General features: G+C 43.6%; 1 protein-coding gene across 1 annotated transcript in view; it reads left to right on the top strand.

The window, feature by feature from the left end:
• Positions 1 to 9,450: 9,450 nt before the first annotated feature.
• Positions 9,451 to 27,142, top strand: part of CNKSR2 (connector enhancer of kinase suppressor of Ras 2) — a 223,333-nt gene continuing 205,641 nt past the window's right edge. Inside the window, exon 1 of the mRNA XM_075139373.1 lies at positions 9,451 to 9,739. Within this exon, the coding sequence (XP_074995474.1) occupies positions 9,676 to 9,739 (64 nt within the window). The 5' untranslated portion in view covers positions 9,451 to 9,675. The remainder of the gene's footprint in view (positions 9,740 to 27,142) is intronic.

Raw genomic sequence — 27,142 nt, 5'->3', positions numbered from 1 at the left:
GCACAACATTTTCCCCTGTTGAGCTGTTACTTTTTCTCTTCTGGACTGAAAGGAAAAAATGGGTGATGGATAATTTTTCAAATACATCACATTGAGTTCATCTTAGATCCATTCCTAGCATTGCTAGCAGGGAGTACATTTCCTCTTGATACGAACTATGGACAAAGGCCATACTTCTGGTTGTCATATTGCATGCTCTTGCTTAGCAAATACTGCTGCTGGCTGCCAAAGCTCTTTCATCAAAACAAGACACATCATGGTCATTCAGGCCATGATGACCATTCAAGTCATCCTAAAATTACCTCTGAAGGCTGGAGAAGCACTTGCGCCTCCTTCTCTACAGACTTTGGCTGTGAAATTACACCCGCAGCTTTCCTCTTCTCTTTGACGCCTGAGTGTAACTGCCAGCGTGCGACAGCCGCGGACTGGGTCTAAGTACCTGCAGCGTGAAGGTGACACGTAGTGGGCGGATATAAAACAAGGGGGGTTGAGTGGGCAGGCAAGGACTAGAAAGGCGTTTGTCCCTCCCAGCGTCACCGTCTAGCACAGCGTGTCACCCGTGTCAAATGAACAGATCTGGTCAGGTGGCCGTGGAGCTTCTATAGGTAGACTGCGCATGGTCCTGAAATGTTACCTCCAGATAAGGGTTTCAGTGAGGGTTTTTAGCTGTGGAATCATCACGGACTTTTCATTGCTATTGGGTTTTCCAATAGTCAGGATTGATAGGAATATATTTTTCATCTAGGGATCGTAGGAGACCAAGTCCATGGCTGGCATATGCCGATTTGGTTCTGAGCACTGTTGACTTCCAGAGTGGACAGATGCAATCCAGTCAACTTAGAAACAACCTCAACTCTGGAGAGGAAAATGAAAAATTCAGGCTGGTTGAAGAGACAGCAGCTGACCCGCAAAGAAAGGAAAAGTGTACAAATAAATCATTGTGGTGCCTCCAGACTCTGACCTGACCTTCAGCAGTCCCAATAGACTCATTCCAGACTATTTGCAAGATGAATTATTTCTAACAAGCCATATGACCACATTTGCAGAATAAGAATTCACATCAGTGTAATGCATTATGCAAGCTCTGATACGAACCTGTGCACAGATGCAAGGCAGGTCTTAAATTTGATGCAGTTCCATTTTGGGTATGCAACCATGTACGCTGCAGCAGTGCAAACATTAATATGCACCTATGCTACATACCTGCAACTGAAAAGCTGTTTGAACAAATCTGGATATGCCAGTGCAAAGTCCTCCGGTGTTGTTCAACATCATGAGAGGAAAGCTCTCTCTGGACTCCCTCCTTCAGGAGACTGGAAGAGCCACAGATATTGATGCCCTCTGGCTAAAATGCCGGACTCCTCTCTATCATTGCTTTCCCACTGTAACAACTTTAATAATAATAATTAAACTAGATGAATTATGTGCCTTCTCCTCCTGCCTGTGTTGAGCAAGAAGAGAACCAAGGATCAATATTAATTAGATTATGTAGTAGACTCATTTAATTCTCTAAAATGCTCAGAATACTACAGAGAAGAGTACAATGGAAATGCCTCGGAAGATTAGATTAGATAGGTGTGATACCTGGCTGTCACTGGGATTAATAGAATTTTTGAAATTGGGATGGTTAGAGGAATCTGAAATGAGTCCGTGGCTTGCATTTTTGCTGAGCAATTATTCAAACAGCGCTTGAGAGCTTTGCCAAAGTTTCCGATCTGTGACTCCTATTTCCTGACTTCCCAGTGCTCATCTTTGCCAACTACAGAAACAAAAGCTTCAGGAGATCACAGGGCTGGGGCAGTGCTCATGATTAAGAGTGAACCGTCTGGGTAGGAGGATGGCCAACTTTCAGGTGGGAGTTTGAGGTTGTGAAGCTAGAGGGAGCTAACAAATGAGAGAAAAAGGTTTTATCTGTACTGTGGTATTGACTACTTGTGCTCAGGTCATCACCTCCAGGGCACCCCAGGGATTCTCCTTTGGGATTTATGACACCTCCAGAACACATCCTTTGCTTCTGGTTGCCAAAGTAGAGGGATTGGGAGACCAGCTGGAGACTGTCCGGGCCCCTGTCCAGCCCTCCAGCCCTGGTTTCACTGCTGCGGGGAATGGATGCTGCCTGCCCTAGTCTGACGCTGACACTCAAGTCAGAGTACAGCAGAGCATGAACCTGGAAAGCAATGCCAGAGCCTGTGGCATAGGCTCCATTTTACAATTTCTTGTAACATTTTCTTCTAATTATTGTATTGCTTCCTGTAGCGTATTCCCTGGCATTCCACTTCACTCCTTTTATAATGCCATCTTTTCACCTTGATCCATAATTTCTTTCTATACTATTAAAATTCTTTGACACTAGAAAAGTTCCTTCCCTTGCAAAAATATTCCTCATGCATCCCTTTAATAAAACAATATTCCTTTGCCTTATCCTTGTTTCTTATGCTTTAACCAGGTCCAGCTGTAAACAGCAGTACTAAAGGAACATTAATGACATGGTGGTATAGAAAAGTCCAAACTATTGCACTGCTGGGGTATCTGAACACTTTACATATTTAAGTAAGTCTAACGTGAACTCTGGTTAATACTGATCTGCAGGCATCCTTTTGGTTTGACCATCAGCCTCCCTAAATTCCTTTGAATGTGACACCATATGGACGGACCTTTAGGTCTATGCACAGTCCCAGTACAGCTCCAGGGAGAACGTGGGGACCAGAAGGGACCATAGGAGTAGGACCTTAGGTCACAAATTTCTCAAGCTGTAATCACGAAGCTTCATGTAAATGTATGAAATCTCAAATAACTGCTAATCACAGCAACATCAGGGCACATCAGGGCGTATTTAATTGTAACATAGATACACTGCTTTATACCGGGTATATTTGAAAATATGTGTCTTTTTCCCTTTTCCCGTGAAAAACGGTTGAAAGTAGTAAATGCTTCTTAAGGCTGGGGAACGCGGGACTATTTCCATAACAATCGCTTTTAGAGAAAGTTGTCAGGTCTGAGAAATAAAGCAAACCTGTCGAATTTCCCTGGTCATTAGGAGCCAAATTGCTCCTGCCCACTTCATCCACAAAAGCTGGCTGATACAAAGTCTTGTGGCACTGGAAGATTTATACTCTTTTTAATTTATTCGGAATAAATACTGTCCATGCGGGATAGAGCCCGTACAGCGCGAACAAAGAGCACGCTACGTTTAAGAGGCCATGTCTGACTTGGAAGACATATGGCAATGCTTCCTGAAGTCAGAAATAAAATGTAGTACTTGTAATATGGCATGTAATACTTTCTGTACTCCACCAAATTACCAGGGAGACAGATTGTGCTTTTCTGAGTCTACTGACAAATGTCCCTTCTCATTACGGTTTTGCCCTTTTTATATTACCATATCATTATTCTTTTTCTTTTGTACTCCAGTGTGCAATTTACATGACTACATTCTTTGGCAATTCTAGAATGTTGTTTCATTTTCAGGGTTGCTTAGAAAATGATCAGATATTTATTATTCTTTCGCTAATACAAATTCATCAGTAAAAATATATACCTCGAGGGGAGCCACCCATTGCATTTAGCCAAGCCACCCAACCATTCCAAAGGTAATAAAATAGCATTTATAACCAGGAATAAACTGTGACATTTCTTTCTAATGAGATTTCCGAGCTGACTCTTGTTGGCAGCCATTTTACATTTGTGATGCTAATAATGAGTGGGAACCTGATGTTAATAATTAGTAGCTGTTTTCTTTTATAATCTTTTCCTAATAATTTTAGCACAGAAGCACACTTCCCTCGGGTTTCTTATTGTTTCAAGTGGGGCATTTGTGTTGCAGTAGCATAAATGCAGCCTTAGCCTAGCACGGTAGCTGAACAAACAAACAGCCTCCTCAAGCTCGTGCCTAAAAAAAGAAAACATAATACCACCTATGTGTATTTATTTTCACGAAGGAACAGAAAACTGTTCTTTTGAGACGGCAGCTCCCCCCACACCTCCAACTGGGTGGCTAATGCTCCCGAAAAGCCCTCGGCATCTGCAGGGACACATCCACCGCCCCTCTGCCGCTGGCTCGCACCTTCCCCCTGGCAGCGTTGCTCTTTCCCCATGGCAGCATCGCATCGCCGTGAAGCTGCACCGAGAGCCTTGGCTGGGAGCAACCGTGGGCTGCAGAAAGAAAAGAGCCCGTCACATTGCCAGGGATTCCTGTTCTTTTCAGCGACAAAATGAACCAGCCACTTGACTTCATATGGAAGGAAATGAGAAATGGATACAATTTGGTGTGGAGAAGAGATATGATCAGAAGAAAGTAATTCCCCTCACCGTGGGAAAGGCTGGGTGAAATTCTTTGGTAGGCGTCAATGCAGGAGGACACGTCAGATGGTTGGGTGGTCCCTCCTGATCTTAAAAATCTATTAAGCCTTTGCACATCCCCACAAACCTGGGGAACAGGGAAGTCTCAGCAGGCAATTACTTGAGTCCACTGTTCAAGAAAGGCAGTGGGACTCAAATTGTGTATGGAGCAGTTTCTTTTTTTATTTTAAATGAAGAAACCTAATTAAAATGATAGGAATTTCCTGGGGAAATTCTCAGTCTGTTCATTTTCTAAGAGCCTTTGTATTACAAAAGGTGTTTGAAGTCCTTGAATTTTTACCCTTTAGCCACCTTTAATCTAATTTCTAATCTCTTAATAGCCTTAATTGAGTTCTGAATACTTTAAATTATTAAACATCTTTGGGGGATTATGATTTGTATTTCTGACTATACAAAAACAATATCAATTGCAACCCCCCCCCCATAGTTATGTCAAATTAAACCATTAGGGATGTAAGGCATATACTTTAAGGGCAAGACATTTGCCCTTGAAAGACTATTTTAAAACACGTGTGCTTTCAGGCAGGTTGATGGAGATGAGTGGTGAGAAATGAGGAAACAGCGAGATCTCAATGTAGGCCCCAGTGAGCGTCATTGTCTTTTTGGCCCCTTTGTTGTATGGGTAGAGGCTGCCTATGGACGTGGAGCGATCGACAGCCGGCCGCCGGTGGGGTTGTGGGCCATGCAGCTCCCCGCGACACTGGCGGGAGAGCCACCTGCTCCTCTCAGCTGGGATGGACCTCCTTCCCACCCCAGGGCCTTCACACTTCCCCGCTGCTCCAGTGCCAGGGGCAACTGGTCAATATGGTGTGTCCCTCTGAGTTGGCTTGGGTCTCCGACTCCATCTAAGCCCCTTTGCTCCTCTAAACTTTCCTGATCTGCCCTGCCCCTACCCTCCTCAGAGGCTTACCACCTCACTGCACCTCTGCTCTGCCATGGACACTCCTCCTCCTCCTTTACTTGCCCACGGCCCCCTGGCACCAAGGCTATTCGTTATTTCCCTCCCCCTCCCCGTCATTCCCACTTCTCCTTGGAAGAGACCTGCCCTGGCAGGGACAGCAGTCCTTGCATTGACGAGGCATCGGCTCAGACACCACTCTGAAGGCAAAGAGACTCCGGGGAACAGAGGACTGATGGCAGCCCTACCAGACAAAGAACAAACCCAGTGTCTTTACTCAAGGAGAGTAGCAACTTGCTTTACATGTTGTCCCAAGCTGTGGAATAAAATACTCTCTAGTAATGTGGATACAGCATCCAAAGCAGATATTTGTAGCATGAGCTAATACCGATGGAAGGGTTCAATTCTTATCAAATAAAGCCTCCCTTGTAAAAATCAGGAATTTATTTCTTACCAAAATACAAACAAGCTTTCTTAACTTGAAGAAAGTATCAGTTTTTTCGCTTTGTTTGTTTGTTTGTTTTTTTAATCCAACTGGGTTTATTAGACCCCAGCTTTAGTTACTGTTATTTTACCTCCACTTGTTTTCATCTTCCTTCCTCTAGAAGAATTGGCTTTAATATCCAGCACCAGAAACAACATCTTTTGAGAGCTAAATTCCTTTCCGTATCTTCAGGGCAAGATTTCAACTTGTCATTGCTGAGCATCTTGTATGTTTTCTAGAGACCCTAGCAGAAAATCCATTAAGTGTCTGGGGAACCCACGGTTATGCTGGTATCCATCACTGGTACCCACTGTAGAGTCTGGCTTCATATACATAAAACAAATGCCCACTCAAGGTACCAGTGTTAGAGCTTGGATCTAATTCTGCCACCATTATTCAGGCTGAGCAGTGCTCTACATCAGGAGCTGTCCTATTGATTAAATAGGCACAAAAAGCAAATTATTAGACATACTTGAACTATTTACTAGTATTATTTACAATTCGTATTGCTGTAGTAGCTATGATGGCCAGCTGAACTCTAGGGAGTTTTGTTTTTGACAATATACCACGACAGAAAGGCAACAGCTTCTCCTGTGAGCTTGCAGGCTGAGGTGCTGATCCAGGAGGTGTGTGTGCCCAAACTTACCTGCTGGGGCTGTCCATCCATGTCCATGGAAGTTCGGAGAACGGATACTTAAGCAGATATATAGCCTATACTGCTGGATTCAGGCTTGTACTTCAGTTGTAAACTCATTCCTGTTCTTTTCATTTTTCCTTTAATATTGAATTTTACTGTGAACTTACTTTTACATTTATTACCTAGTAAATTGAGACTTACCTAACAAGGACATGTATATTTAGATATATTTTTTTAAACATGGTAATTTTTAATGCATTATATGGACCAGAGTAATTATAAACGATGAGTTAGAACATAATCCTGCAGTTCAGCATCTGTGCAGAAGCCTGTCCCATACGCTTCACATAAAAGGCCTGACTCATGCAGGTGTGACGGCAAGATGAGGGCCACTAAACTGAAAGATGAAAACAGCAAAAGACTTTTTGGTTAAGGCACTTTAGCTGGGACACTTTAGTTTAAGAAGGTCAGCATGAAAAGTCATTTGGTTCTCCTTTTGACTTCTTACCCTAGAAAGAGAGAACAATAATAAAATCAGGCAGCAATAAATTTAGAGCAAATTAAAAAGAATACTTTTATGTAGCACATGTCCTGACTATAGAATTCATTGCCGTAATAGGTGACCAAGTTAAATACCATGGCTGGGTAATTTTATCATCACTCATAATGAGCCAAATCCTCCCCACCATAGCCAAGCCAACGCTTTTCAGTGAGATTGAAACAAGAACATTTGCCTGAGTAAAATAGTGGGGTTTACCCCAGTATTTACGAGATGGCTATGCTCTATGAGAAGAACAATAAAGGTAATTAGATCCCATGCTCAACACATCATCTGTTTACTGAAGTGGGGGAGTAAGCTCCCCCTTTTACCGTTCCATAATTTGCTAGAACCACTATAAAAGGGCTTTAAAAGTAATGGATGCTGACCACTGGGACAGTACTGGGTCACAGATGCTTTACTGAAAAACTCGCTCTAGCTATAAATTACCCCGGCAAGCTATAGGGATCCCAGTGCGTTCTGTAATTATGAACTATAGGACTTCATACACACGCACTGAGAACTTACTTCCCCTCTCCTCACCCATGAGGAACTTTTCAGCACAATGAGAATTACACAATGGTGTTATAAATTATATGCCAGGTTTCAGTCTGATCTTGGGTATTTACTTCTAAACCTTTCAAACTACTGGTTTCTAATTAAAATTATGACACGCTCTTTCAACAACAATAACCCAGTATGTAAGGATCCTGCATACCTTTCAAACCTTTCATAAGGAAAAAGTCAGCCTTAATTTGCAAGTGAGGTTTATTGTTTCAGTGGCTTTAGGTAACGCAGCCTCTTTAGAAGCAGACTGCCTCGTCAGTGTGCTGGCAGGAATGTGACACAGGAGACACATGTCTAGAGCCAAATTCAAGGAAAGCTACAGTGTCAAAGGCCCAGTTCTCAGTAAAAAGAAGTTTCTTCTCACAGATAAGTACAACCTGGAAAGTGAGGGTCAAGTCTAACTAGTGCTGCTAGGGAGACTCTTCCTGGGACTCCAGGGAGAGGTGTTACCAAACCTATGCGTGCCTTACTGGCCCTCATCGCTGGTACTTCAATCCCACGTACTAAAATGGGAGAGCTTCTGTCGCTGCCCATGCCATGCAAAGGGATGCCTTTGCCGTTGCCACTTCAGGGCTGAAGGAATCCTCTTTTTTCTCACATACAGATATTAAATGTCAGCGTCAGCAGCTGGCATTCAGCAGCCAGCACTGTCAGAGGGAACATCTCGATGGCCGTCGCCTCAGCCTTGGCAGGAGAAGCAGAGCGAATGCAAATGCAGGCAAAGCTGTGCACTGGCCAACTCACTAGCAGGAAAACACCCCTTGGTGGTATTTATTCTCCGCCTGGAGCTCCAGGGGGGTGGCCACCCTCCTCAGAGCAGAGGCTCCTAGGAAGGGTGCCTGAAAAGCACCCCACAGCCATCCTAGGAGGAATCGCTCTGTGCTTGGGTGGGACTCCTACAAGCAGACACTGTGGCACAAGGTCTGTGGGAATTGCCCCCTTGGGGTAGCCCCCAGGATGATGTCCCCCCAGCCTGCGGGGACACAGCGAGGAGAAGATGAACAGCTCCAGCAATGATGGTCCCCTGCAGGGACGGTGGATTTTTGCACTTGCAGCCACCATACCTTGGTGGTGCAACTCAGGGGACAGCGCGGGCAGAGGAGCCCCGTGCGGTGCCCTCTCCCCGCTGAGGCTGCCTAATTCCTACCCCGATTCTGCTGGTTGACCTCACTCCAGTTTGCCCCATTACGGCACCCTCGGGGTGAGGCAGGCAAAATAACGAGATGCAGCCCCTCTCCTCCCCCTCCCCGGGCCGCCGGCAGGCACCCCGGCCAAAGGCCGCCACTCCATCTGCGCTGCCCGCCAGCACGGCTCCCTCCAGGCGTTCGGCGACACCGCCCCTCACGGCCGTTTTGCAGTCGGGCTTTTCTCACCAAAAAAAAAAAAAAAAAAAAAAAAAATTACCTTTCCCGCCCACGCAGCGATGCTTTTTTCAAGGGAAAAATCCCAAACCCCAAACGCCGGCTCGCTGCCACTGCCCGCGCTCCCCGCAGCACCCCCCGCTCCCCCGGCCCGGCGGGAGCAGGTGCTCGGCGCTGCCGCCGCCCCAGGCCCGGCCCCCCCCCCCCCCCGCCGCCGCCGCCGCCGCCGGTGGCACCTTGCGAGTCATCCCGGCCCCCCCGCTCCCGCTCCCCCTCCCCGGGCGGCCCTCGGGTGTCGCTTCCCATTTCACTTGGAGATATTTTCGGGTGGCAGGAGCCGCCTCGTCATTTCCGCCAGCAGAAAAAGACACCGGCGCGGGAGCCGCGGCCGCGGAGAGCCGCGGGAGCCGCCGGGCACAGCCGGGCACAGCCCCGCCAAGCCGGGCCCCCGCTCGCCGCTCCGCCGCCGCCGCCCGGGGACCGACCCCTCGGCGGGGCCAGGAACCGCCGCCGCTGCCCGCGGGTCCGCGGGGGCGGGAGGCGTCGGAGCGTGCCGCCGCCTCCTCCCCCTTCCTCCTCCTCCTCCTCCACCTCCTCCTCCTCCTCCTCCTCCCCGCCGAGCCGGCAACATGAACTGAAATCCCCAGAGAGGCACAGAGGCGGCGAGCGAGCGAGCGAGCGGAGCGGAGCGGAGGCAAGCGGGGATTTAGCGGCTCTTTCCTCCCGCCGCCGCCGCTCGGGCTCCGGGCAGCGCGGTCCTGCCACCTCGCACAGCCTCGCCCCTCGCCCGGAGAGCGGCGGCCGCCCGAGCCCCGCGCCCCCGAGCCCCCCATGGCCCTCATCATGGAGCCCGTCAGCAAGTGGTCGCCGAGCCAAGTCGTCGACTGGATGAAAGGTGAGGAGCGGCGCCGGGGCTGCGCGGTGCCCCCCTCCCCTCACCCCCCAGCCCCGCAGGTGCGGAGAGCTCCGCGGCTTCCCCCGCGCCGGGGTCCCGCCTCCCGGCACCGTCGGCTGCTCTCCACGTTTCGGCTGGGGGGTGGGAAGGGAGGAGGGGGGCCGTCGGGGCCGCGCCGCCGGGGCGAGGGAGCAGCGCGGGGGCCGGGAGCCCTGGGCTGCCCCGGGGCGTGGGGCTGCGCTCCCCCCTCCCCCCCGGCGCAGCGGCGGGGCGGCTGGCGACCCTCGGCGGCCCATAAAGCTGGGGGGGGAGGGCTGTGCCCGGGGGAGCCCGGGATGCTCCCGAGCGGCGGCCGCGGCGTGACGATGGGACCGTCCCCCCTAGCAGCGAGGGGATGCGAGGAGCGCGGCCGGCTGCGCCCGGCAGACGCGGTGCGAAATGACTCGCGAAATAAAAGTTTAACCTAACGTGGGCGCTCGCCCCTCGGAGGGGCACGGCGGCTGGGGGGGTGCCGGGGGGGCTCCGCAGGCGGCGGGTCGGTGGGTCGGTCCGCGCCCTCGGGAGCGCCGGGGCTGCCGCCCCTCCCCCCTTCCCCCACGCCCCCGCTGCCGTGAAGCCGCCTCGCCGGGCGGAGGGTGCCCAGCCCGCTCCTCCGGCCGGGCCGTGGGCACCCACCCCCGGGGGGGGGGTCGCGATCCTCGTCCCCAGGGGCGGCATCTAAAGATCCGTGATTTACATTAGCCTGGAAGAGTCCACTGGGCTGGCGTGTGTTTGTGCTGCTGCTCCGCTTCTCCCGCTGCCTCACCTGTCCTCCTCCCAAAATAAAGTCTAATGAGAATAAAATTTGGACTTTCTGGAAATGCTTTTCTGTTATTCTGTGTGCGCCGACATGGCGTTAACACTGTAATTTAAAAAGGTCTTTTTCTGTTGGTTTTTGGTTTGTGTTTTTTTTTTTGTTATTACCTTTAACTTAGGCTGCAGCTGTGTTTTGAATAAATCACCATATAGTATTATATATCTTTTTATAAAGATAGAATGACCGGATGGGTACAACTTTTGAACAACTGCTACATTGTGGGAGTTCTTTATAACATGCTGTGTGCTACTAATGTGACAGTTTCATCATCCTTAAAATTTCAGGCATATAGCATATGTTTTCAGTTATTCAATCCTGGCATTTATAGCTGTCGAGTTATAATTATATTCAGTAACATACATAGTTTTGCTGTTTCTGAAGCATTCTCAATCCATAGAATAATAATAATAAAAAAAGAATAAGAATAAGAATAATTTCCTAAGAAATTAGTAAATATTAATAAAAAACTTGAAGGAGCTACAGATGATCGGTATTAAAAGTAAACCCCTTTCAACTTCAAAATGTTTTATTACAGCTATTTAGCTTCCAACATTTTTACTTTTGGAAAAAAAAAAAAAAGATTGTGTAAGAGTTTTTTCAAATCCATGTCTGAGATACCTCCCCCATATTTTGGGAATGCAGAAAAAATAATGAATTTGCAGATACTGCATTTTTAAAACACTTCAAAAATATAATACATCAAGTACTTCTCAAAATGACAGGAGAAATACATTGCATACTCTGCTTTGGTATTGCAGCAATATAAAATCAGTTATTTAAAAACAACAGGCTGACTAAATGGTAACATTAAAAATTGTGAGGCTGGATAAAGGTTTGTGGTTAGAAACCTGTGACTAACACACAGACCAGTAGATCTGTTTTTAGAATTAATTATGTGAACTTCATAAAAAAGCAGTTATTGCAACTGTGCCTACTTTTTGGATTATGAAGCTTGCTTTTTAGTGTTTAACCTGTTTATTTTGGTGTGAATGCTCGATTGTTTCTCTGGAGTACTTTCATTTTTAATGAGCAAACACATATATGTTGCTTCAAGCTTTCATTTCTTCATTTTGTATTCTGAATTGCAGATGAACCTTCATTTAGAGTGAGGTGCAAAGAGATAAAGCACCTGCCTTTGACTAGCACTGTTTGAGGAAAACCACCTAGATAGCCGCTATAGTTTCAGAAGTTGAGCCTGGAAATGAGTAAGACCGGCAGCCGTGGGCAGGTCGGCTCCTTGCTGATGGATCGCACCTTGCAGAGTTTGGAGGAAGGATGGTAGTGGATAAGGGCAGGTGGTCTTGGCTGCAACAACTTCATTTTCCTCACGTATCATTCGTAGCATTGCGAACGTTGTTATTGAAATCCGGGTGAAAATATGTTCTTCTACTGCTTTAAACACGTTGTCTCCAACAAATTACGTTTCTGAAAGTCTCTTTGTTTGAAGAGGTACCCCAGACAGTTCAATGAGTAAAACATGAATGTGTCTTTGTCATGAGAACTTTGGGGTGAGTGCATTAGTGGTCTTTGCATTAGCGGCAGTCAAGTCTGGTTTGCATAAATTACATTAAACTTCATGATGCGAGAATGTTTTGCTGACTTACTGGGGTTATTTTACAGAATTATAAATGCTGAACTGGGTTTTAACCTCTTCCTTTAAGTAAGTACCCTGCTATGTAATATGCCTGCTCAGAACAGCTCTGTAAAGAGCGTTTCAATGTTCAAAGCAAAATCTTTCCTGAAAAAGGAAAATCCTACTGTTTAACATTGTTTACAGTTATCTGAAAGTAAGGGGAAATGAAACACTTTAGATTTTATTGCTCTCAGTGTTTTTGTGATGGTCATGCTGGTATGACCTGAACGTTTGCAATAAAAGGCCCTGTCTGGAATTCTTTGTTTAGGCAGAAGAGCCGTTACCTCAGTGGCATTTCGTTCAGGGCAGTGATAAAGCATCGGGCCTAATATTAAAGATGTGAGAAATGAAGACAAGGAAAGTATTCCCACTCAAAAGTGTTACATAAAAGTGCCGAGCTCTGGGCTGGGTGGCTGGATCGGGAGCAGGCTCAAGACCGCGGGTATTCATGGAATGAATACAGTCTCTCCGATGTCCTCTCGTTTTTTAAGTTCTTGATATACACGGTTGGTCTATGGATCCTTTGATGGCCTATGGACTCTAACACTGCTGAGATAGAGACTTGTACCTGGAACTGGTTATGCAAATAAGCGACTACCTAAATTTTGACCTGTGAAAATGTGTACGTTCAGAAGTTGTGGACCAAAGTACCAGTTAAAACTTTGCAAATGAAAAGGACAAAACGAGCGGAGCCCGTGTCAGCATACGAGTTTTTGTATGGTTTAAAAGGAACCCACTGACAGAAAATTAACTGTCATAGAGCTGGAAAAAGAGCAGATGGATTAGCTCATCTCTCCCACAGGATAGCATATTGTATGTGGAGGATAAAATGAATACTTAAATTGATTCAAACTGTGTATTATTTTGCTTTTCATATATTTAATACTAATTTTAAAGGCCCTACATGCATCAGTGAGCTGGAACTGTCAGTCACCTCCTCTGCCTCCCTTTTGGAGCACATGTGTGGATTCCACTGCTGCGTTGTAAGGCGTTGACACGTTGCATAGGCGAGCACCATCGGACGTCGTGGCTTTCACTGACTCAGGAAGGGAAAGTGTCAGATGTGTTTTAGATTTCTGAGGTGCTGAGAAAACTCAAAGGCACACAATTACTTTCCAAACATCAGGATGTTTTTAACTGAGTCTTGTAATTTAACTTCTTTTGTCTGAGATTATTTATAATGGCTGTAGTTTGATAAGGACTTGCTGCTTTTAACAATATTCTAGTTTTAATTCAGTACCGGTCTCTCAATGGCGGAATCTGTTCAAAAAGGCAATCCACTTGGAAAAATCGGTATTACTTTATCTAATAAAGCTTAAATATTTATTTTTTGTTTGCTGAATGACTGCTCATAGAGCTTATACTAAGCTCATACAGCTTAAACTGTTGTAATGGTAGTGATACTCAAGAAGCTGGCATCTGAGGCATGGAGTTGCTCTAAAGGCTTCTAATGCTAAGGAACGGGGGCTTTTTACCTCTATAAAGTCTACTCTACCAGCATTTAGAAGGATGTAAATATTTAGAAGGACTGGGGGAGAGAAGGAGAAACATTAATTTGCTAGTAAAGCAAAAGCAGAGTGCAAAAGTTCCCCATTTGGATGATTGAATATTACATGGATTTAAGAACTGAGTTTCTGTCTGCTCTTCACGTACAGAAGTTCATGTCCATTTTCAGTAGCATGTGTGTTTGCACGGAGTCGTCATGGGCTGCCGACAACTGTGCTCCACTTGGTGTAGCGGGAATTACGTGTTATTCGTCAAGAAAATGCAAGAGTTTGTGGGAATGCTCTGAAATGAAGGACTCTAATACTTAATAATGGTTTAAAAAAATGTTGCCATGGGGATCCTTTTACTCCTGTTCCTGCATCTGCAGAGCCCTAGGACTTCTGTGGCAACACCCAGGTCCTGCTGCAGTTCCTGAACCATTAGGTAGCAAAAGGGGAGCTCATCAGTGAAGGCACAAACCGTCTCGCAGCACTGGATCTAAATTTAGGTCTTAAAAACAGTAAGGATGACTCCCGTATTCAGGAGCTACCTCATTTTTTGCCTTGGCTTTCTCTGAAGAAGACTGTGTTATGGACGGAGTTTAGGATCGAGCTTTTTCTGGAGTGTAGGCTGGGCTACAGTGCCACAGAGGCCTGTGAGCATCTGCCGAACGGTAGAGAGGAGGTGTGCTTGCACACGTGTATGTGCCTCATTTCGGGCTTTCAATTTTGTCCGTCTTTTCGGTTTCCAATGGTTTATTGAATTAAAGGTGCTTTCTTATGCGACTTCCATTCATATTGCTTTTGGTAGCACCCTTAACAAATGCGAGTATTAGAAACAATATGGAAAAAGCTGAGATGTCTCGGGGAAGCAAAAGCTGGATATTTAAGAGGATGAAAAACACTTGGATTCTGAAACTTTAGTTGCTCGTGAAGGTTGTGTAGATGACTGATGAGCTGCAGAATAGTCATCAACTTGAATAGTCATTGCTAAGTGTCATGTGTGGAACAGATCAGGTGTTTTACAATTTGTTAGCATTAAAACTTTTTTTTTTTCTCCCGAGAAAAGCAAACTGAAATTTTGCAGTATCAGAGGATACATATAGTACTCCATTAGCTTTGAGGTGATGCTATTAAATGGAGTTACAACTTTTACTGTAATGCCTAGTATGAAAAGCTGTAGAAAAATATGAAATAGTGCCACAATGGGAGGTTAATTTCGATGAACTCCCAAACTTTTTAATTTGTAGATAATTACTCCATTTGTAAGAAAGTAATAAGAGTTTCAGTAAGACAAGTTGGGGGTCTTTTTGGAGAGGGGATTTTGTGCAAAGACTGATAGTCAAGAGTCCAAGTGTGCTATTCCAAACTTCAGTGTTAAGGACTCCAGCTTTAAACCTGCAGTGAAAGCAGCACTGGAAGATCTCTCTCTCTGTAGCTTGTTTATTTTTCCTGTGGATCTCTCACTTTTTGCTTGCCCTTCTGACATGAGGAGTTTTAGCAGTATCAACGGCCACCACATCAGTCACGGTGATGTGTTTTAGAGCACCTTGGTTTGTGATTAGAAAACCTCTCCTGCCAGTGTTTATCAGCAAAAAATGAAACTGCAATTGCAACTGGGATGTGTCAAAGCCTAACAGCCCTGGTGTTGCCATAGCAAAGGCAATGTTACATAAGCAGGCACTCTGCAAATAATTCATGCAGCCAAATTTTAGGCATAACATGAGAATTCATTTCTAAATTAATGATCTTTTCGGGAGGGAGCTTTCCCGGATGAGGTGATCTCACTCGCTACCGAAATTAATGTGCTAGTTGTGAAGCTCTTTTAACAATGCCCGTTTACACCTTTATTTTGTTTGAACATATTGTTCTGTTTCTGAAACATCTGTTAGTTTAAATATGGCCTCACAATATGTTTTCTCAAGTGGTTTTTTGCAACAGTTCAGCGAAGCTCTATATTCTGATCTTACTCAGATTTATTTGCACACTGCAGTATTAAACCAAGTGATTTACAAATGCCTTTTCTGGTTAATAGGTGTCAAGAATTTTGCAAGGCAGTGATATAAACCAGATCACTTTTCAGATGAGAGTTTTGAAATACACACACAGATGTATTTTTAGAATCTTTGCAAGTAGTTGTCTTTTAGCGCTCCGACAATAATAAAACAGGCAGTTTTACCTTGTAAAACCCAAATTGGCAAACGGTCTAGCCTTTCTGTCCGATCCTCAGAAGTGTAGATAACAACTTAATCTCAGTAAAGTTACTGTTGTATTTGATGGTACTGTATTTCTCAGAGTGAAGTAGTAATATTTGTTACTGATTTCCAGAGGAATAGGGAAAAGCTGCTTCCTGAGAAAATTCTTCATGTATAGGCTTGCATTCAAAGGTATGCAACCAGGAGAAAGAGCAAGCTTGTTCCTCAGGCTTCCTTGCTATGTAGCTGCTGTTTGTTTTGTTTTTTTTTTTTTCAGGAAGTTACCATTTCCTCATTAATCATAGGATAACTATATCAGTGATCACCTGTAGCAAGCCCTTACCTTTAGCAGGATAACTGAGCTTTAGATTTCTAGATTCAAATAAAACAAAAAACCCCAGAAAATAGCAAGATGGACGTCGTCAGATCCCAATGGATGTCATCAACAAAATAACAGCTATGTCCCCACCAACTAGCAAAAAGGAAACACAAGCCTTCTTAGGCGTTTTGGGTTTTTGGAGAATGCATATTCCAAATTACAGTCTGATTGTAAGCCCTCTCTCTCAAGTGACCCGGAAGAAGAACCATTTCAAATGGGGCCCTGAGCAACATAAGGGTGAATTACTTATAGCTCGGTGGGCCCATGACACCTCAGGCCATCAAGGAAGAGATGCAACATATAGATGGACTCGTGATCGAGGGGTGGACTTGACCATGGACGCTATTGCACAGGTTATCCATGGATGTGAAACATGCGCTGCAATCGAGCAAGCCAAGCGAGTAAAGCCTCTTTGGTATGGAGGACGATGGCTGAAATACAAATATGGGGAGGTCTGGCAGATTGATTATATCAGACTCCCACAAACCTGCCAAGGCAAGCGCCATGTGCTTACAATGGTGGAAGCAACCACCGGATGGCTGGAAACATATCTCGTGGCCCATGTTGGGTGCCAGAAAGGACTGTTGTGGTTTAACCCCAGTTGGCGACCAAACACCACACAGCCGTTCGCTCACCCTCCCCCCTGCCCCCAGTGGGATGGGGGAGAGAATCGGAAAAAAAAACGTAAAACCCATAGGTTGAGATAAACACAGTTTAATAGGACAGCAAAGGAAGAGAAAATAATAATAATATTAATGATGATGATGATGATGATAAAAGAATATACAAAACAAGTGATGCACAATGCAATTGTTCACCACCCGCCGACTGATGCCCAGCCCATCCCCAAGCAGTGATCGCTGCCCCCCCCGGCCAACTGCCCCCAGTTTATATACTGAGCATGATGTCATATGGTATGGAATACCCCTTTGGTCAGTTTGGGCAGCTGTCCTGGGTCCCTCCCAGCTTCTTGTGCACCTGGCAGAGCATGGGAAGCTGAAAACTCCTTGACTTAGTATAAGCACTACTTAGCAACAACTAAAACATCAGTGTGTTATCAACATTATTCTCATACTAAATCCAGAACACAGCACTATGCCAGCTACTAGGAGGAAAATTAACTCTGTTCCAGCCGAAACCAGGACTCTGTGCCACTATCACACCTATTGCTTCAATAATTTACTTAATGAAACCTTTAAACCTTCAGTTTAGAAGCTGAATAGTTATCAAGACAAATGCTGTAGGATAAGGATTTCCAAATATCTTACTAAAAAAATTCCGAATCTGGAAGGGCTGTGTCATGAAATTCTGAAATGCCATGTTTTCTTCATTCATCTCTTCTAGCTTTCCAAATGCATCTGCTTTTTCTAAAAAGGTGAAGTAGGGAGATGGAGATGAGTTGTGTTTTTCAAGAAGGAAAATTTTGGGATCCCAATATTAGGCCCATATTATAGTCAAAATGCAGAGGAAAGCAACTGCCATATGAAACTACTTGCAGCACTATCAAGGCAGTTTAATTTCTTGTTGTGGGACAGTTGGACCTAGCAAGACATTTGCTCTTCAATTTAGAATAGCGGACTGTCCAAGAGCAAGCATCTGCTGATCCTGATAATGCTCCTTTCCTGCAATTGAAGGGTGAAGGGTTGGAAGACACAAGTCCTACCCAAGATCTGGAATGCTACCTGAGCATCCACTCATACGTATGTTTCGCCCTCACCATACATGGGGTTTAGCAGGTGTCTGGTAGATGAAACAAATTTTTCCTTGAGGTTTCCAGCGCAGGCATTTCTCTTATGCAAAGGGAATTCAGCACTGTCTGTATCAAGTCGTTTGAAAGCACTGGAAGCTTGAAAATCTAGGCCTTCGTGTTCTGCTTATCTGCCAAATAATATTATCTTTGAGAAAATAGCTGTGAGTGTGATCATGTAGGGTGCTCAGCATTTCTAGTTTATCCTTCAAGTAGAAATTTAGGGCACTTCGTACCTCAGATGAAGTGCCCAGAACAGTAATTTCAAAGTGTTTGGCCTTACATGATTTACATCTGCTACAGTACCATATGGTGGGAATTTCCAAGTAAACTGTTAATTAATATATGAATGTACCAGAGTAAGCTGTAATTAAACTATACTCAGCTGAAGTGTATTATTTTAATATAGTGGGATGCAAAGTGCTGCACTTTTGTATTACACCTTTTCTGTTGTGTGAAGAAGAGGGCAAAAAGTTGATGAGAATTAATTGAGCCTTTAAATTAAAGGTTCAAGTAGCTTTTTTTTTTTTAATAAATGGTTTAAGACTCGCATCAGCATCAAGCATCCATTAAGTGGAGCAGGGTCTTTATTTGGTAATGCTGAATTTTAGGTTGTGAATGCTATGGAGACTTCTCTGCTAGGATTTTACTGGTGTCCGCTGTGGGTGGTCAGTGGATCTCCAGCTGAGCTGTGCAAGCATGTAAGCTATTTTCACATAACTTCAGATATCGCTGATGGGGCTATGCCTGCACCGCTTGGTCTAATACCACCCGTGGAATGAAATCTTCCTGTGCAAGATGGCCAAAATGGGCTGGAGGAGTGCTGGGGCGGGAGCTAAGGGTGTGCACAAGCCGGAGTAATGCTGGGACCTTCTCCTTGGCCCTCTTGTATTTGGAAGGATGAACATACCCATGGATACTGCTGAGCAGCTGGCTAGGTCACCTCTAAAGGGCTCTTGCCTGCCACAGAAGATGATTGTTGGCCCTGTAGAAGTTTGTAATATTACTGGTTTTGTTAAAGTGTGGAATTTATTTTTAGTTTGGCCACATCTACCAGTTGCCAATAGCTACAGCTATAAATGACCTATTTTAAAATAGATTCTTCTTCCCTGGCCTCTCTTGCTTTTCTCTTCCCCTTCTCTCCTCATAATCTTCATGTCAGTAAGAAGGTGAAGAAAACCTTCCTCTGCATAATGAGGCCAGGTAAATATAGGGGGGACATGCCAGTGTTGTCTGTGTAATTCACTAGGTGGCATTCTTCCCTCTGAGTCAACACTGAAACTGTTCATGAGAAGGACAAGAGACCTTAGGGTTTTTAGTGAGATATGCACCTGAAATCTTGGCCAGATGTGGTTGCTGAAGGCTCGCTGGCATTCTTCATAATAGTGGGAAAGTTAACTCTCACACCCCGATTAAATTCCATGTTAATAATTAAAATCTTTGTAACTGGACTCCCCTCATTGGTGTCCGTGACTGACGTGTCTTCCTTCCTTTCTTTAATTGTTTTGTAGTTTTCTTGGTTGCTTTCACACATTTGATATTTTGACTAGATTTCTTCAGATTTACAAGGTGCAGTGCCGTTCTTGTCCTTGTTTTGTTTCAGATTTTCAAAAAGTAATGGTGGAGTGACCTGCTGAATGCAACATAGAAGTTGGTCTCTGAAAAAATAACTTACGTTGTGTACAGTCAACTGGTGTGAATCTACACTTGTTCTGCTTTGTGTACACCTTTTAAACAATTTTCTTATTGTCTTAGTCTGATTAAAGTGTGACTGAAGTACAGAGTGAAATACCCCAAAAATACCTTCTTGAGTGTCCACCACTGGTTGACTTCTGACTGGCTTGTTTATTGTTGCTTTATTGTCATGCACATGCGCTTTGTCTCCATTTCTCTTCAGAGGTCAGGCATGGTTCTTTTTGGTAGACTCTGTTTTTTTAGAGCCGATATGAAAAAAATAGACAACTCTGTTAGTGCGTTTTTTATTTTTGTAGTCTGCTTCTACTTGTTTCCAAAACTTTCTGTAAGCACACGCTGATGAAGTGGTCATTACTGCTTTTCAGAGAGGTGTTTATTGCCCTTTTCAAATATTGTGGTCTTCAAATATTTTCAGATAAAACTAACTATACACTAGTTTAACCTAGAGTGTGGAGGCTTATTGTTTCTTAAATCTCTCTTTAAGTTTTATTATAGTCTTGAATGTTGTGCCCCACAAGTCCTCTTGAAAATACCCGTGATCAGTAATTTCACTGTTGGGTACTGGAGTTCAAAATCAGATGTAGTTTTCATTACTTTAGCCATTATTTCATTGTATGTTTTAAACCATATGGATCTTAGCTGTTTAATGCAGTCTGTGGTCAAAAGCCTATTTCTGGAGCCCTGCTAACTGAGTCCAAGAGCACAGTGTAGTGTGAATAATTTGTCATGCTCTGAGTGTGGATTTGAGAGAGAGAGGTTCAGCCTGGGAGCGTAATCATTGCACGTAAGAAATTTCCGTGTAAGTGTCAATCCGAATGTTTGAAGGAAGGAGGACAGTTAATCATTGGAAAAATACGAAAGTTAGGTATATGTCAGGAATCCCTGAGAGCACATAAACTCATTTTTTAAAAGGACTGGATATTTCGTAGCCTTCAAAGGATTGTTTTAAACATCTGCTTTAGCAAATTACATTACTGGCATAGCATTTGAATGCCTGCGTGAGTTACGATGAAGCTACTCTTAGCAACTACAGAAAGTAAAATGGTGCATATGCGGTCATGAAACTTCTGTATTCCTAAGATTAGCATGTTTTCTTGTGTGGTTTTGGCTTTTTTTCTCCTTTTAAATAAAGGATTTGGTGTTCCTGGTAACTACCTTGGCTTGAATAGGACAGCTGAAGTGTCGTGGCAAAGCTAATGAAGGAGTGCTAGCCGCCTCCCTGATGGAAATGTCAGTATCTGAAAATGGTCTTACCAGCTTACCAAGCCAAGGTCTTGGGAAAAACAAAACACTTGGTGCAAGACAAAAAATCACTTTTCTATGAAAATATACCCCATGTACTATGTAGTATTTGCTAGATGAATAAAAGATAAAATTTGTTGTGGAAGGCTAAAGGTAATTTCAGTTACTAAAAGTTTACAAAGTTAGTTTACAAGGAGCTCACTGATTCCTTGCGTGTTCTGTCTTGGTCAATAAAACCCTTTTCTGTTACCTATTTGGACATCAGCTGGTTTCTCTCTTTCATCCTAACCATTGTCCTTCAGCTCACACTGAACTATTCAATTATGAACTGAAGGTAACTAACGCTGATGAGAGGTGAATGAGTAAACCTGGACAGACTGGACAATTAGTGACTGCCTCTGCTGGTGTTACCAGATCATAGGGTTTTATCTGTCTTCCCGAGATGATGCTTTCTGAAGTAGGGTATGATGACATGCTGTAGGTGGCTGCCTGGGCATCCGACTGCCAGGGATTGCGGAACAGGGGTTTGAGTTTGCAGGATACTGTGTCCTGAATGTTTTTCACCTCTGCAAATCTGCGCAAACCCCTGTTTAGGGGAATGAGTGCTGTCTGTGTAATAGAATAACTGAAAATAGAACCTTGATGTGTGACACGTTCCTTCAGAAAACTAAAAATTAACCAAAAATTTGTCTTCTAGTTGAAAAGAAGGTAAAGCAGAATAAAAACTTTGCTGCCCAGTCCCTTATAAAAAAAAAAAAAAAATTAAAAGACCCTTACTTTAGACAACATTTGTTTTTCAGTTGATAATATATTGCAGGCTGTGGTGAGAATGGTGGCATTTTAGATCCAAAGGAAAAATGAACGTGCTCATAACTCTTCAAACTGCATATGTATGAAATTAATTCAACTAACAGGTAAAATTAAATAACATCTAGGAATTGTAATGTTGTCATGTCGTTTCATTAGATTTCCTCACTTTTTATATCTTTGGTAATGTGGTCTACCTCTTGCAAGGTAATTGACTTGTATTTATCCTAAGAATTAAAACTGTAAATCTTAAGCCTCTCGTTTAGTGCTCTCAAATATTGGAAGGAGTTTTCTGCAGAATACTGTTTTGATAAATCTTATTAAATCAAAATTCACTCAAGAAAGAATTAAAATGAGACCTCTGAAGGAAAAGATTGATGTGTGTCGGGATTTAGTTTCAATTGATGGTAAAATTGTTTCTAAAATTACAAATTTATCTAATTTACCTTTCTTTTGATAGAGTCTTTGAAGGCGTTATGGCAGTTCACAAAGTTGCAAGCTCAAAGTTTTTGAATTCAAAGCATCTCAGTAATGTCAAATGTTATGACTGTACTCCCAAGAAAGAAAATGGCTTCCAGGTTATAGTAATTTAAAAATGAGTAAATAGATAGAAATAGCTTTTTAGTGGCATGATTAGGTCTTTAAATCTCAAAAGGTCATTTGTTTTTGTTTGCTGCTCACTATTTTAGGATTTTTCTGTCACTGTGGAACAGCACAAAATGATAAATTGTAAATGGTTTAATGGTAAAAATCAGCCATCAGTGTTGAGAAAAATAAATCCGTGTAGCTCCTCTAGAAGAATGCACCCTTCTTTCGTGTAATCAAGCACCATAAGAACAATTGACTTGAACGAATTTTGATGAGTTCTTAAATGTGCTCCCTTGAAGTTATTATCATATGACAGATGGGAAGTAAACTAGCTAGGAGTTCAGCGGGGTCGGATGAGGGCAGCTATAAAGAGTTGTCTGCCTGTTTTTTTTTTTACCATTTTGTCTCCCTTCCCTTAATGACTTTTTGCTGTGGCATACTGTGCGCTCTAATCCAATTGCTGTGTTTAGTCAAATGAATGGTTTTTGTTTTGTTTTGAATTTTAGCTTTTGTTTTTAGCATTAAACGTGCATATTTAATTAGGATATGTTATTAAAGATTAGATTCTCACAATGGGATGTGTGCCAGCTCTTGAAATGAAGTCATGCTTGTCAGGAGATAGTAAATAATAAGCTTAGTAAGGTTTAAAAGATGTGTCTTGCAAAACATTAGCCCCTGTAATGAGTGCAAAGTGGCAGCAGCACATAAATATCAATTGTTTTCCTCCAGTGGATCCGTTTGAATATGAGTTTTCTTAATTTGAATTAAATTTTCTTTTGCCACTTTAATGAAACAAGCAAGAAGGGATGTTTGTCTTTTGAGAAACCACAGTTTCCCATCCCAAAACAATGACTTGTTTTGAACTGAAGGGGAACAATCCGACATTCATACAATATCTTGTAATCTCTGTTCCCAAAACCACATTAAAAATAAGAAACTGCTGTCCAGTGAGTCCCCATTTAGCTGCAAGGGGGAGTCTTGGATTCCCAGCTTTGCTTTCAGGGCTGTCTATATTTTGTTCTCCATTTTATCCAGAATCTTTTAATACTCCTGGGAACAAGTGCTAGGAGCATCCTGGGCTCTTAAGTACCTCGAGCATCCTGGCTGGTGTGTGTGTGCGTGTCTGTGTGTGTGTGCGCATGTGTGTGGGTGGGTGTGGGTGTCTGTGTGCGTGGGTGCGTGTTTCTGTGTGTGTGTGCGTGTCTCTGTGTGCGCGCACGCGCGTGTGTGTGTGGCGGGTGTGCCCAGGGTGGCATTGGCAAGAACAGGATTTGGAGACAAGGATGGGTCTGGCTCCATCCTAATTTGATCAGAGAAAACTGTCTGCAATCACGCCCTGAAAGATTAAGAGCGGCTTTTGATGACTGTGGTCTTAAATTCGGGCATCTAATTTCTGTCTTTAAGTGCATGAGTCTCTCTGTGGGCCTGGGCAGAGTAACTCTTCTGCTAATAATCTGTGCAGCGGGATTTTCATCGATGTTTCTGATGCGTCCCCTGGCCCCCGTGGGAGAAGGAGGAGCTGGTGTAGCCCTTCTTCAGGTGCACCTGTAGCAAGGGAGGAAGTGGGAACAGTATGTTGGGGTACAAATGTATGATGTTGAAAGCAGAGTAATTTAAGTGGAGAGGAGAAAAAAGGCGTACTATGCATACACACATATTCTCAGTCACTTTTGTTTTACGTCAAATTCTTTTTTCATTTTTTAACATTTTTGAAATTGCATGTATAAAATAAGTGCTTGACTCAGGAGCCATGTGGTATGAGGTGTAATCCTGGGAAAGAGAAATTACCTTTGCTAATGAGCAAATATTTCACTAAGATTAATGAAAGAAAAGAAAAACAAAACCAAACAAGTCATGAAGAAAATGGTTACCCAGTAGCCAAAACCTGTAGTATCTGGTGCTGAAACTAAGTAGCCGTTGTGCAAAGTAACAGCATATTGCTGTGGGTATCGCACTGCTAGAGGCACCATTCTTGGCTAACACACAAAACTTATGTACTCAATACTGGAAGGCCTTAAAAATCCTACGTTTCATTTTGTAAGAAACTCTTATCCCAGGTGTCTGAACAAAATTACAGGAGGTGGTTCTTTATACTGCTGATTTTTCTCCCACGTGCTGCTGGACCCTCTGTATTGTTCACATTACTGGGGAGTTACCGGTCTTTCAGCGGCAGGTAAAGAGGCTGCCCGTCACCCGCTGCATCGCAAGTCCTCCGGCTCCTCCTCATTACAGGGGGAGGGAGAAGGTCAAATGCCTTGTGTCATCTCTACTTCAAGTGCACTGAAGCATTTCTAACTGACTGGCTGCTTTTTTTAATGAAAGAAATCTGTCTTGTAACAGCTTTATATGCCCAGCTAATTAAAACCACTCCATTATATTACTCTCCGCGTATCCTGTTTGGTAGGCAGAAATTGTTTGCTCTTTGACAGATTCATTTCTTGTTGATGTTGGTTTTGTAGGACGCCGCTGTCTTGGACTTGTATAACTTAGAAATAATAAAGCGTTAAGGCATTTTATGTATTGGAAAATACAAAGATTTGTTAATCGTTAACACAGAAAACATTTTCAGTCTTGTTTAGCATCATAAGATACAGTTTGTTCTGCATGTATAAATGCCTCAGCTTTATGGCAAGACTAAGTTGAGCAACATTTTGTTTGATACATGAGGCTTGGGAATGTGTTTTAAATGAAGATATCGTTACAACACAGTATACCTTTGCTAGCAACCTTTTTAAAAGCTGTCAGGCAGGAAAAATGCCTTTTTTAAGTGAAGAGGCAGGCTTGTCTGTACTTTCTTAGGCACTCAGTGTTGGTTGATGCCCTTCAGATTATTCAAAGCTTTGTATGTTTTTCCAGTGGTGTCCTCATTGCAGCACTCTGATTTCTTCCATACGGATCTGAGCGTGCACAGGTGGAACTTGAAGACTGCCATGCCGCCTGTCACTCCTGATTTGAGACCTGGAGGTCTGAGGAACTTCACCCAGCTGGGAAGCCACATCGGCTGTTGAGATGGAGCCACCTTCTAAACAAATCATGCATACCCTGCTTTTCCTCCTATCTTTTTCTGGTGCCAAAAGCTGTGGGGTGGACTGAGGATTAACAACCCCATTAACTTTTGTCCCAGCTGTCAAGAAGTCCCTTGACAAATTCTTCAGTGGTCATGTTGGTGCAGATTCTGTAGCACATTGAAAAGGGAAAAAGTCATTATTAGTGGCTTAAAATTCCACAAATGAGGTTTCTGTTCAGTGTACTGCTGCTGAGCCTGTTGACCAAACAAGTTGGCTTCTTTTTGCAAATACAAGAGTCTTAAAAATGAAGACCAACCACCTCCACCTCCCCAAAAGGAAGGGATGGAGAGGAGCTTGAGTAGGCACCTTTCTTCATCCCTAAGTAGAGAATCATTCAACAAGACGCTACAACCTGAATGGCACGACAAAAGGTGAAGTGAATTATTGCGTAGGTTATTTGGAGGGAGAGATCTGGTAACCAAACGACAATTGCGCACACTTCTGGCTGAGCCGTAGAAGCCATCACAATTTGCCACCTGGTTCGCCATCATTCTGGCTGAATGTAGGAGGGGAGCGAGTGTTTGTAATTCATAACGCGGTATTTGGGAGAGGCTTGGTGGCAGAAACCAGCCGGATAGATGCCTGTTGTCTCAGGCTCTGTAAGATGTAGGCCCTGTATAACCTAGTTCATCACACGTGAAAAGAGAGAGGCAATGTAAGAACAGAAGGAGAAAGAAGAGTACTGCAAGTTTTTTGCTTCATATAGATTATCTGGTTAAATTATTTTGAGCAATAAGAAATCCTTCGGTATAAAATTCCTGCCTGCTATAAACTGTAGGTCTGCTTTGATCTTGCTCAGCGCTTATCACTGTTACAATGATAAGCGAGACACTACAAAATAAATTTGTGCTGATGAAAAATAAACAAATGCACCATCAAAATCTATTTCAGAAGCTTCTTGAAGCTGTATGAGAAATACCAGTGCTTTGACAAAGTACTGCTGCATGGTGTTGCTGTGGGTATGAGCTGGATCTGCATCCCATTTGTTACAGGGGCAGGAGGGGCTTCAGTACATACTGCCCAGCAAGTTACCAATTATGAGTCAGGTCATAATAGGACTTTAAAGATTTTTAGAAGTGCCCTACAGGTAAGATTAATAGATCATTTGGTGAGTCTGTATAGTACGTTCATGTGTTAAAAACGAGCTCAAAGTATCAGCTGGGGTCCCGAAGAGTACCCAGTATTAATAAAGTCACAGTAAATGTTGACATTCTTGTAAGATCTAGCTTCTATTTGTACCGGTATTTGCAATGGCATTTAAAGGAATGCTTTCAAGAGTATTTATGGACTTTCTCAAGGAAAATTTGAAATTACATCATCTTACAGTTTGAGACTAAGCCTTTCCTGGTTTTGAGTTTGCATAAGAGAATTGATGATATTAAAATATCAAGACTCGTAGGAAAAGAAGCCAACCCATTCTACCATAAAAATTGTAGAAAGCCAAAGTAACTGATGTAACGTGTCTTGAATAAACTATGCACCATTTTTCTTTTTTCATTCACAACGGTAGCATATTATGAAAAATGCGTATGGCCTTTACCATACGCCAAGGCAGATCACAGGGAGGAGCGGGTGGAGATCCTTTATGCTTTTGGTAGAGGGACTAAAAGAAGGTCTTCCCTGGCTCTTGCTTTGGTCCCCGGTCGTGCAGTTACTGGTGTGGGCACCGAGCTCCTGATGTGGAAGTGCAGCCAGCGTTATGTGCAGCG

Source organism: Calonectris borealis, chromosome 1 (genome assembly GCF_964195595.1).
Source record: "Calonectris borealis chromosome 1, bCalBor7.hap1.2, whole genome shotgun sequence".
In the NCBI taxonomy this organism is placed as follows: domain Eukaryota; kingdom Metazoa; phylum Chordata; class Aves; order Procellariiformes; family Procellariidae; genus Calonectris; species Calonectris borealis.
The sequence above is the reverse complement of the archived record's forward strand: the minus strand, read 5'-3'. Positions and strand labels throughout refer to the sequence as shown.